The following is a 12570-nucleotide window of genomic DNA, read 5'->3' as shown; positions in this document are numbered from 1 at the left end:
CATTGAATGAAACATCAATCAGTGTCACCAAAAAAATTTAAAACTACACAGACAGAGAAAGATGTCCTGAAGCACACAGCCTTAGTACTTTTTACTTCGGACTCAACTGAAGTCACTTATTAAGGAACAGGTATGTAGTTCAGGATATAAAATATAGTTATTTTTATTTGTAAAATCTTTTCAGAGAAATTAAGATTAATAGAAGAAGAAAACTCTAGAACTTGTTTAGTCTTTCAGTTAGGATGGACCCAAAGTATGTTTTAATTGTGTTCTCAAGCCATGATAATGTTCAAGGCTATAATCCTGGAAACACATTCACACATTATTTATTAACTAGAAGCCACAGTTATGGATTAGGACCACATCATGGTAGGCACTGTACAAACACATAACAAAAATATAGTCCTAGCACCAAAGAGCCTACAGTCTAAAGCAGTGGTTCTCAAACTTATTTGATTGGGCCCCCCTTCTTTGTGTCTGTAGTCATTTATGCTTCCCTCCCCCCGCACACACAGACAAGTACATATACTTCCATGCAGCTCTGAAGGCAGAGCAGAGAGCAGCAGATTCTGGCTAGAAGCTCAGCTCTGAAGGCAGCGCTGCACCAGCAGCAGCACAGATGGAAACCAACATCAGCACCTGGACACAGAGACCAGGCTGAGTGCTTAGAAATTTATGCAATTCTAATTGCCATATAGGAGGTCAGACTGCTTGTTCTTAGGCCAGGTGTACATTAGGAGTACTTTGCCAGTATAGCTATACTGGTGTGCTATACAAGCAGACTGCTCCTAACATGGACTCATCTTTTACCAGCATATCTCACACCTCATCACATCCCTACCAACACAGCTACACCAGCAAAAGTTTGTAGTGTAGATCTGCCCTTAGAAAGTTTGAATTGACCGGAGGGAATGAGCTGTAGTTGTTAGACTACATAAATAAGAGTCGGGAATCTTGGGCAGGAATCCTGGATTCATTAATGTCAATGAGAGCGAGGAATAGGAGTTATTTAAGTTCAGCGCCAATGTGGACACAAGAACAAATGGATATAAACTGGCCATCAACAAGTTTAGGCTTGAAATTAGATGAAGGCTTCTAACCATGAATGAGTTCTGGAATAGTTGTCCAAGGAGAGCAGTGGGGGCAAACACGTATCTGGCTTCAAGCCTGAGCTTGATAAGTTTATGGAGGGGTTGGAATGATGAGACTGCCTACTGTGGTGTGGCCCATCGGCGACTGCTTGTAGCAAATATTCCCAGCCACTGAAGATGGGGAGGGCTCTGAGTTACTACAGATAATTCTTTCCTGGCGTCTGGCTGGTGGATCTTGCCCATATGCTCAGGGTCTAACTGACTGCCATATTTGGGCTCAGGAAGGAATTTTCCTCTTCGTCAGATTGTCAGACATGCTTCCTCCGCAGCATGGGTCACTTGCAGGTATAAACTAGAGTAAATAGTGGATTCTCTGTAACTTGCAGTCTTTAAATCATGATTTGAGGACTTCAGTATCTCAGCCAGAGGTTAGGGGTCTATTACAGGAGTGGATGGGTGAGGTTCTCTGACCTGCAATGTGTAGGTCAGACTAGGGAATCATGGTGGTTAGAGCCCTGCGCTGATACAAAATTTGTATCTGTGATCCATAAACACGATCCACAGATATCCGCATCTGCGAATGCGGATATCCACAGATTTTCAGGGCTCTAACAATGATCCTTCCTGGCCTTAAAATCTATGAGTTTATGAGATTTCAGTGGAGCTACGATTTCACCCCTGGATTATATTCCTAGCTCTGCTATTGACTAGTGCTTAGAAAAACATCTGAAACAAAACTTAAATGCCCCATACTAATCTGGGTTGCTTTTAAGGAGTATTTAAAAAGAAATAACTTAGGATACGTCTACACTGAGTGGAAAGATTTTCGTTCCCACTGCTGTCAGTCTGGCACCTTTAACTAGTAATACAACTATTTTTAAAGGCTATAAAAAGAAAAAATCTGGGTTGGAAAAACATCACGTCTCAGTGATCTATCTATTGGGGATTGATTTATCGCATCTAGTGTAGACACGATAAATTGATCCCCGATTGCTCTGCCATCGACTCCTGTCCTCCACTGCGGCAAGAGGCGGAAGCGGAGTCGACCGGGGAGCAGTGGCAGTTGACCCCGCACTGTGAGGACGTGAGCGAAATCAACCGAAGATACGTCGACTTCAGCTGCGCTATTCTCGTAGTTGAAGTTGCATATCTTATCTTGCATATCCCCCCCACAGTGTAGACTAGGCCAAAGATTCAGCCTGGTTACCAAATGCAGTTAAATTCCAGAATACAGATGGTACCAAGTTTGTAACACAACACTGCCGTAACCTGGTTCTTGATATGGCTCTGCTTATAATGTAGACTGGGTAATTTTTTTTAAACAAGCTGGGACAAACTTGTTGCTGGAATGTTACTTAAAAGGGATAAGAAAAGGTCTCCAACATAGATCAGTTTTTCTCGGTTAACCTTTTTTTGTATTATCTAGGTTAAACCAACTAAAGTGGTTTGGGGACAGTGTTTTTTCTTTTTATAGCCTTTAAAAATAGTTGTATTACTAGTTAAAGGTGCCAGACTGACAGCAGTGGGAACGAAAATCTTTCTACTCAGTGCATGGATATATCATGGATACGAACTGTGCAAGTTTCTATATACAATCATGGAAATGTGTCTCAATCTTGACCTAGAGGGATCCCTTCTGTAGGGGGAGGAGATAATTATGTTTATAATCTCATTCAATAATTGTTCTCTCTGCTGAGACTACTAATTAGGCCTTGTCTACACTAGAACAGATTTGCATGAATAGCTAAGTAGGCATACCTAATCTGGCTAGTGGAGATGCAGTTTATACCAGCAAAAGAGTGATTTTGCCAATATAGCTTATACCAATTTCCTGAACAATACAAGATATATTAGTAAAAGGAACTTTTGGGGCAGAATAACTGCATCTGTATTTGATTTTTGGTGGCACAGGTATGTCGGTTAGGCTGTGATTCCCCCCCGCCCATTCCTAGCTGGCAAAGTAATGCCGGCAAAACTTTTAAGCGTAGACCAGACATAAGCAATAAATAAGAACATTTGTCCACTAGGAACTGAAACCATCATACTTAAGTCACCCAAACACCATTCCGCAGTGGGAATGGTCTCAACTGGATTTATATCTTACACTCTGATTAAAGGCTTTCTATCCCATTATCATTCTCTTGAGCAAGTGAAATGGAATGCACAGAAGACTTCAATAGGTTTAGAGATCTGGATAAAATGTTATAAAGCACCTGGACTTTAGGATTAATATCTAAAACTCTAATTGTCTATTTTTATTCATATAGCATCTGAACTGTGCTTTGTGCACCCAACCAATATGGTTTACCCACAAGTAATTAATACTTAGCTATTTCCAACAGCACTTAAACATTTTTGATAACAAGCAAAAATGGCAAGCTGGTCAACCTCAGGCAAATCATGGTCTTGCTCTGTGCCTCAGTTTCCCTAGCTTCAAAACAAGGATGCTCACCTTTCACACAGGCATTTTATGAGGCTTAACTCATTAGTGTCTGTAAAGAGCTTTGGGGCTCTTGGTGCTACAGAAGAGCACAAAGCTCCAAAGTTTAAAGTTTTTGTACTACTTTGAGTCATTTTGTCCCCACCTAACCACCCAACGTTTCTCTAATACAGCCCAATTCTGTAAGGTTCTGAATGTCTCCAGTGGGAATGAGCAGTCATTGACTAGACCAGTGGTTTTCAACCTTGGGAGAGGGGGGAGGGTCTGCAGAGTATGTCTAAGATTTCCAAAGGAGCCCGCACCTCCAGTCGAAAAATGTTAAGGGGACGCAAATGAAAAAAGGTTGAAAACCACTGGAATAGAGCCCTGAGAGGACTCCAACCCTCAGGCTCACTTCTCCAGTGGTTTGTCGGAAACCGATTTAGACAGGTAATTAACAATGACATTTCTACTGGCTTGATTCCCAGAGGCGATGAGCCCCATCGGAGTCAATGGGCACTTTGGTAAAAAAACAAACAAACAAAAAAAAAAAAAACCAAAAAACAGCCCAACCTTATATCCCTCTCTCTGGATGTGGCAACCCCCCCCCCCCTTACATTTCCTGGTACAGCGAGATCACTGACTGGGAGCTCTTTGTCAGAAAGAAAACATGCCACAGGACCTCTAGCCACCACAGGACCTCTAGCCACAGAGCCAGTCGGAAACGCGACTGCTGCCTGCATGGGGGGGGGGCGGGTTCAGCTCCAGGCTCGGTGAGAGCCAGAAGGAGTCGGTCAGGCTCACCCGCGCACGTGTCTCGGCAAAACAGTCCAGAACACGTCCCCACGGAGCGCGGCTCAAGCACGTCGGTGGACTCTTCTCCCGATCCCCGCAACAGGCCCCGCCCCGGACTCACGGCCCGACGCTCCGGAGCAGCAGCCGCGGGGTGAGCGCGCCCCCCGCCCCCCGCGGCGCCCCTCCAGCCTGCCCCCGCGCGCGCATGAGCCCGGGACGGTCCCTGCTGCCGACGCTGCGAGGGGCACAGGGGGCAGGGCCCGGGAGACGAGCGGAGCCCCTCGCCCGCAGCGGAGCCGGCCGCTTGGGCTCCCCGAAAAGTTTCCACTTCCAAGGCCAGGGGCGAGTTCCCGGCTTGGGGGGGAAGCGACCCCCCCCCACCCCCCTTACCTCGCCCCCCGAGTCTCCTCAGCTCGGCCCCGGCGCGGCGGCAGCGCCCGGCAGCCGCAGGGGGAGCCGCTCCGGACGCCCCCAGCTCATTGAGTCGGCCGGGCGGTCCCGGGCGGAGGCGCCTGGGGCCGGGCGCGGCGCGCGGAGCGGGGATGTGCAGGCGCCGCCGGGCCACCCGAGCGCCTCCAGAGCAGAGGGAGGAAACCGCAACGTCACCGACTGCAGCTGGGGGAGGAGAGGGGAGGAGAAGCGCCTGGGGAGCCCCCCGAGCCCACCCCCTTCCCCCCGCCTAGGCCCGGACATCCTCCCTCCCGGCTGCAGAGCGGAGCACGACCCCACCCCTGCTGAGCCCTGCCGGGCGCTTCGCTCCCCGCGAGGTGCCGCGCAAACAAGGCACATGCCGTGCCCAGGGCCAGCACGGGCGACAACGCCAGCTCCTTTGGATCTACCGGGATCCTGCTGCTGCTTGTACCCAATCGCCACACTACGCCGTCCACACAGAGAACAAGTCTAGCTGCTCTTACTGATCCCCCCCCCACCACATCCAGACCCCCCAGGAATCCCCGGAGCCTAAGCCTTGCGAAATCCCATCTGCAGCTCCCGTGTCCGTCTTGATTCAGGCAGATTTTGGGCCTCGGCCTCCAAGCTCTAACTTCTAACACAAGTCTGTACTCCGACCGCACCTAAAAATTCTGGACCCTGTTGCATTCTGATACATGAATGCCACAAAATCCTGGATCCCACACGAAGCTCCTACTAGATCAAACCCTCATTCCCAAATTTAATCCTCACTCCCAATTTCTATGGCACCAGCAGAAAACAAGTGTGGCGGCCACTCCTCTGTGCACCATAACATTCCAGACCCTGATGGGTCCTGGAGCAGAAGCACCACAAAAACCTAGATTCAGCTCCTGGATCACAGCAATTTGACGTATTGCAGCCAAAATGTGAGATGTCAACACTGTGTTATTCATATGGAATTTCTGATCACTTCAATTTGATCAATGACACCTAATAACATAGATGTTAAACTGCAAAGTTCAATCCATTCATATTCAATATCCATCTCTGCAATCACCATACTGTATGGGTGAAGTAGAATTTCTCATCCAAAACCAAGAACTACTTCCCTTAGCCAACAAAGAATCAAACCAAAAGTCCACTCAAACAGGGCATTTTTTTAAACTCATATTCAGTGTTTGGACCACAAGTTATACATGTATTCCCCAACATATGACAAACTGTGCTATCTTAGTTGAATCAGATCTGCCTGGCATTGTGTGTATTGTGTACTATACACACACATCATAAAATTGAGGATAAAATAAATACTTTGGAATTGTTGTCTTGCTTCTTTAGGCTGTGTTTGGTTGCAGATTCTCCAGTATTTCTCCACTCTTGAGGGCTGAACAAATTTTATCACTCACAGGCTCTTCTACTGGGATCAAGATCAATCATTTACTGTGCATGCAAAAAGATGGTGTCCTGACCCCATTCTGGTAGGGTAACTGAATAAATACATTCTCTTTACCTACATTTTCCCAGAGGATATTCTTCGACAGAAATCTACTTTGTGATGTTGCTGGAGGTAGAATGATTGCTGAACTCCACCAGAGGTGGTTGCCTTTTAATAGTGGTTGAGTGACAGTGATCACTGCATACAATCTGTAAAGTATTTCTTAGGATTCTTGTTACAGAAATGTAAAAGCTGTAGTTTCTGAGGCTGATTTTAATCAGATTGTTCATTTGAGGGGGGGAAGGGGTAGAGTAAGAGTTGCCTCCTGAGCCCACAGGCACTTACTTTATTTACATATCCACAAACACCAGCCCAGCCCCCCCACTAGCAGCACGGTCAAGTGAATTCCATAGATGAGCAGTTCATTCATGAGGCTGAAGTCCACCCGCCTTCGCCCCAACAAGAGAAGGATGATGGAGAGTTTGGACTGGAAATGCAGAAAGATCTGTATGCCCAGGTACTGAAGGCAAAACAAGATAGAGTGCGCCACCCGGAGGATGGAGGTAAACAGGCTGCTGCTGAAGTACAGCAGGAAACGAATGAATCCGTACATCCATCGAGATTTCAGATGTTGAAGTTGTTGTACTTGGTGTGACCAAGGGAGTGGTCCCTACTGGGCCACAGGCTGAACGCAGACATGTTGTGTGGGGGCCGTGGAAAGAACGGACACGGCGGGGAATGGGGATTACAGGCATCAGGCACCCCACAGTTCACAGAGTCCCAGAGCAGGATTTGCAGTGCACATACCAAATGTCATCCATTAATATGGAAAAGATTCAGCAACCTATGAATGTAAACTTTCTGCTGAATTTCCAGGAAGGAACAGGCCGTGCTGCCCATGGTCCTGGGCTGAGTGGCCGCCGCTACTGGGTGGAGGTGTCGCGGGGGCGGGGGGCGGGGGCTGAGGGTCAAACGCTGCTATGCACATGTGCAGGCCAGAGGCATAGTGGGCAGTCTGATTCGCTGCTGTATTGAAAAGATTAGCTAACTTCTGGAAACAAAAATTTGTTTAGGTCCTGCAGCTCTGTTGGATTTCACAACACTATTAGCACAACGAAGAGGTTGGATATTAGGAAAAACTTTTTCACTAGGAGGGTGGTGAAGCACTGGAATGCGTTACCTAGGGAGGTGGTGGAATCTCCCATCTCCACATCTCCCATGTCATTTTCTGTAGGCAGTGGCTAGCCCGTATAGTCCGGGTTCCGTCGCAATTGTGGTTCCACTCCATAAGGGCCTTCATCTGGTTTGCCACCTGTGGCAGAACTTGGTCCTGGGCAGCCTGATTCATCAACAGATTAGTCTCCTGCTGCACCAGAGTCGCCTCCTGTTGGTCGGTTACTTGGATTTGGGTAGCCTCCTGCTGGGTCGCAGTGGCTTGTATTAAAGCCTTGACCACGTCATCCATCTTGGAGACGGGATGGTTTTGGCTAACCCTAGTTTAAGTCACCAGTGTGGAAATCCCACCTCTGACACCACGAGTGGCAAACTGCTGGCATGAGTATGATGGGTCCTGTGCTTCCTCTTCTGGGAGGGGGGAGTTCAGGGTGCAGTTTCCTGCCCCTGAACTAGGGTATCTACTGTCCCACTAGTAACCCAGAGAAGGGTAGTTGAAAGGGAGGGACCCAGCCCCCCCCCACTCCAGGTCCCAGCCCAGGGGCCCGAGGGATAGTGGCAAACCACTTGAACTAGTGCTTCCTTCCCCAGGCTACTTCCCTCTCCTGCTCTTCAGCTTGTGGGCTTCCTGCCCTCTCTCTGGACAAGCTGGGTGTCTCTTTACTAAGGATCTTGGTCTTCTAGCCAGCCACAGCACTTCTCCAAACTCTCCTCTGCTTCAACGCATCCAAACTGCACTCTGCTCCAACTCCTTTCCCTGGCTGATTGAAGTAGGGGGTTTTTATCGGGTGACTGGCTTCAGGTGCTCTAATTGGCTTCAGGTGCTTTTAATTAATCTATAGAAACCTTTCTTCCTTCTACAGGGAATAAGACTTCTCCTCATCCTGGGACTTACATATCTCTCCTATATCGCTCTCCTGCTGCCTTCTGGCCATGCTTTATCACAGTAGTAAACAGGGTCTTCGAGACAGCAGGGAGAGGAGATGGCAGGAGACAAATCAAATTTACATTTCTGCAAACACAGATGAGAAGAAAGAACATGAAGCATCCTTCATCACCAGACTCCATGTCACCTTCTTTACTGTTTGAATAAACTTTGCTTTGAGGGGTAACCCTCAAAAGAATTCACTTCAAAGGGTGTCTGGACTATAAAGGAAAGGGGCAGAAAACCCTAAGATCTCTCTCACACACACACCTAAGAAGACAAAGGAACCCGCCATTTGGTCTTGGGGGAGGGGTAGGGGGATCCTGACCTGAGAATTTGGTCAGCCTTGCTGCTGGGAAACTATAGTAAAGATTTTACCTTGAACCAATTGTAGCTCATTAAGTTTAGCTACTATAAAGCATTTTATTTTTATTTCTCGTGTAACCATTTTTGACTTTGATGCCTTATATTTGAATTCAACTTAAAATCCTATATTCTTTTTTTAATTAACTTGTTTTACTTTTAATCTAAACCAGTCCAGTGCGGTGTTTAAATTGAACTCTTTGGGTAACTCCAGTTAAAGAAGCAAACTTTGAATATTGACCTTTACAAGGCAATGGACCTTTAATCTCTGAACTGCCCAGGAGAAGGCTGGACAGTGCAGAACACACATTTTGGGGGAAATTCAGGACAGGGAGTGAATTGGGGTCACCCTGCAAGTAGTAACCCAGGTTGGTGGAAGTCAGACTGGTGAATTACTGACAAGCTGCTGGGGTCAGAGTTGTTGGACCAGGGCTGCAGCTATACACAGACATTCTGAGTGGACCTTCATACTGGCGGGCTGTTTGCCCAGGTTGGAAGTACACTAGTAAAGCACTTTGAGGCAGTCAAGGCTGCAGGGCAGGCAGTGACAACTGCTCACTGGTCTGGATTGCACCCTGGAATGTGACAGAGGGGCAGTTTGGTGAATGACTAGCCAGAGAACCATTGCAGTATTCTGGGCTGCTGGATGGCTAGTGAGCTGCTGAAATGGTTCTCTGGCTAGTCATTCACCAAACTGCCCCTCTGTCACATTCCAGGGTGCAATCCAGACCAGTGAGCAGTTGTCACTGCCTGCCCTGCAGCCTTGACTGCCTCAAAGTGCTTTACTAGTGTGGCTTCCAACCTGGGCAAACAGCCCGCCAGTATGGTGAATTACTGACAAGCTGCTGGGGTCAGAGTTGTTAGACCAGGGCTGCAGCTATACACAGACATTCTGAGTGGGACCTTCATACTTGAAGAGATAAAAAGACAGCTCACAGCCGCTTTCCTACTTCCCTCAGCCAGGGGCTACACCACAGAGAACAGCTCAGAATCTGAGCCATATCTCCTTTGACTCCCCTTTGCCAGCACTGGCCTCTTCTCTGAGATATGACACATTCTCGCCATGCTCAGTGCAGGTGTCCTCCTCGGTGTGGCACCTGTCACCTCTGACAGACTTCTGTATCTCTCTGCATCACCCATCTCCCCCTCTACTTTCAAATTTCATCGGAATATGTCATTATTTCTCTCCCCCTCTAGTTATATTGTTCTAGTTTACATTTGGAAAGGTCCTATTGAAATTTAATACATTTTGAGATACCATTTCCATAAACGATATTGTGGAAAACAAAACTGTATTGAACACTGGGTTCCAGCCCAGGGCCCTGTACTGCCCAGCTAGGTCAGTCCTTTTACCCATATTGAAGTTTTCCTTGAGCCATATCCTACCTTGTCTCTGGGTCTCCAAGTCTCTTCTCTGGTTACCCAAGGTCCCTCCAAAGCCTCCCTGCCTGGAGAGCTTTCCTTCATCCTGGCAGCTGCCTTTCCTTCTCTGAATCTCCTCTGCTGAGCCAGAGCCTGAAAGAGCCTTGTTGATCCTTACAGTCTCTTTCCTCCAGCTCTTTCCCCCACCTGGACCCCATCAGCACTTAAACCTGGTTCTTTTTTTACAGGAAGGCCCTGATTCCTGAGAGGTGGGGCTTGTTCTGTAATGAGGGTTGGCTTAGCCCCAGGCCCTCCTGCCCAAGGGCAAGTCACCCGGTTACACATATTATTGCTGCTGCCCATGCCACACAACTACCCAGGCCTTTTGCTTCTTTCTACTATTTGTGTTTTTGTGTCTTCTTCCAAGTACCTTCCTATGCCTGGAACCCCCTTCCTGATGTGAGTTGTGTGGGCTCCACTTTCAGCTTAAAGCACGTCTACCATGAGGCCTATGAACTATATTGAAAAATAAAACAGAAAGGTACAAAAGCCTCCAGATACTCACATTAAATAACCAAAGCAACTGTATATCTTTATGCTTTAACCCTTGTACTCCCTCCTCCTTCCCTTTCATAGGTGTGATCATTCCTTATAATATTTTAACTCATATTGCTAAATTCTGTCAGGAAGGGACACTGGACCAGAGTTTTTTTTGCAACCAAATTGTAGAGTGCAAATCAGAGGGAGGGAGGTAAAGCCGGCTTAAAAGTCACCTTTGCACTTTCCTGATCCTGGTGCTACTTTGCATAGGCTATTCCCTCTGCATTGTATTAGCACAACCTGAAGGCTGCTCTAATTTACAGCAAGCTATTCTAATCCTCAGCCTTATTAGGGGCATCTTGGCCAGACCCCCTTTCCTATGCTAGGTCAGTAGAAGGAGGATGAGTAATGTTTGAGTCTCTGCAGGAGCTGTGTGCCTCTTGAGGTGATCTTCCCAGGACTGGTTAAGGCCAGATCTCACTAGCAGTGTGACACAAAGCAGCCATCCCATACAAGAGGACCGAGCCCCTGGATTTTTATTATTCTGTAGATTGCAGGCACACCGCTGGAGCTGTAAAAATGCATACATGAAAATAAATAAGTAATCGCTTACCTTTCTCCATCTCTGTCTCACACACTCTTCAAACTCTTCTCCTAGCTTAGCCTCTTGTTGCCCTATTCCATGGTGGCTATTAGCTGGAAGAGGAAACACTAGAAATCTTTTCCGTTGGTTCTTCTTTTTGTGTAAATTGAGCCACTTCTCGGCTTTATGTTTCTCTCTTTTTCTTCCTGCTTGTTCTCTCAGATGGTTTAAGCTAAGGCTTGCAGATAGGTAGTAAGTCAGATGTAGAGATAAACTGCAGCAGATTTCGGCGTGAAGGAGGAAACTGCAACTCCAGCAAGCTCAGTCACTGGAAGGTGAAAAAGCTGCTGAGTGAGGGCAGGGTGCCGTGGAGGCCCTCTTGTCCATACGTGGACATTCTCCAAACCGTGGGCAGGAGAGCAATGGTAAAGCGGGCACAGTAGCGCATCATGCCCTTGGCATAGCTGTTTGACACAACCCCCTGAAAAGGCTTTGAGCTACAGGAAGAGTGTGGGTGAATCAGCTAATCTGTATCCTGCCACAGTTTCTCAAAGTTCTGTCAAGGCATAGTTAAGCCCGGGGCAGTGGGTTTGTATAATTTTTGGTGGTGCCCAGAACGGGTCCAAGTCCCCCCCCCCCACCTGCCTAAGACTCTGGGAGGGAGTTTGGGTGCAGGATGGGGTTTGGGGTGCAGGCTCTGGGAGGAAATTTGGGTGCAGGAGGGGTGTGGACTCTGGGATGGAGTTTGGGTGCTGGGTGCAGACTCTGGGCTGGGGCATGGGGTTGGGGTGCCGGAGGGGGTGTGAAGTGCAGACTCTGGGAGGGAGTTGGGGTGCAGGCTCTGGAAGGGAGTTTGGATGCTGGGTGCGGGCTCTGGGCTGGGACAGATGGTTGAGGTGTAGGAGGGGGTACGGGAGGGGGCTTGGGTGCTGGGTGTGGGCTCTGGGAGGTGGTTTGGGTGCTGGGTGCGGGCTCAGAGCTGGGACAGAGGGTTGGGGTTCAGGAGGGGGTGGGGGCATTGGACTGGACCAGGGATGAGGAGTTTGGGGTTCAGCAGGCAGGCTGCCCTGGAGCTGGGGCAGGGGGCCAGAGAGGAGGACTCCCCCCAGCCCTCTCACCCAAGCCCCCCAGGCTGCTGCTCAGGACATCTGATAAGCCCCCCGCCCCCCGGTCACAGAGTCAACTCAGAGACGCCTGCCAGGGAGGGGGAGGCTGCTATGCACCTCCTCCTCTCCTCCCCCCGCAGGTGTAGCAGCTGCCACAGCTTGCCCTCGATGCCACTCCCTTGTAGCCAGCAGCAGCTGGGTAGGGAGTGCAGCACGGAGCTGCAGGGGACAGCCACCCACGGCCCGGGGCAGGCAGGGAGGCTCGGGGAAGAGACCCGGCCCCGAGCATTGGTGGAGCCCTGCTCACTGGTCTGGATTGCACCCTGGAATGTGACAGAGGGGCAGTTTGGCCCTGAATTTGCTGGAG

The 12570-nt window shown here is 48.7% G+C and overlaps 2 protein-coding genes across 6 annotated transcripts in view; both read right to left on the bottom strand.

The window, feature by feature from the left end:
* Positions 1-11598, bottom strand: part of DSE (dermatan sulfate epimerase) — a 57083-nt gene extending 45485 nt beyond the window's left edge. The window contains exon 1 of one of the 5 annotated variants that reach the window (XM_038396634.2): positions 11128-11598. In XM_038396634.2, the coding sequence (XP_038252562.1) occupies positions 11128-11137 (10 nt within the window). In that variant the 5' untranslated portion in view covers positions 11138-11598. Of the gene's footprint in view, positions 1-3614; positions 3626-4314; positions 4429-4695; positions 4981-11127 lie in introns of those variants that run through there. The other 4 variants (XM_043510865.1, XM_038396639.2, XM_038396635.1 and 1 more) reach the window with 4 other exon arrangements.
* Positions 6483-7128, bottom strand: LOC119852542 (transmembrane protein 250-like). Its single transcript, XM_038393804.2, is given in 3 exon segments — positions 6483-6784; positions 6787-6813; positions 6816-7128. Coding segments are annotated over 3 exon segments (405 nt in total). The 5' UTR covers positions 6907-7128; the 3' UTR covers positions 6483-6497.
* Positions 11599-12570: the final 972 nt, after the last annotated feature.

The sequence above is a fragment of the Dermochelys coriacea genome, chromosome 3 (genome assembly GCF_009764565.3).
Source record: "Dermochelys coriacea isolate rDerCor1 chromosome 3, rDerCor1.pri.v4, whole genome shotgun sequence".
Taxonomy (NCBI): domain Eukaryota; kingdom Metazoa; phylum Chordata; order Testudines; family Dermochelyidae; genus Dermochelys; species Dermochelys coriacea.
Note: the sequence above shows the minus strand (reverse complement) of the source record. Positions and strands in the feature narration are given on the sequence as shown.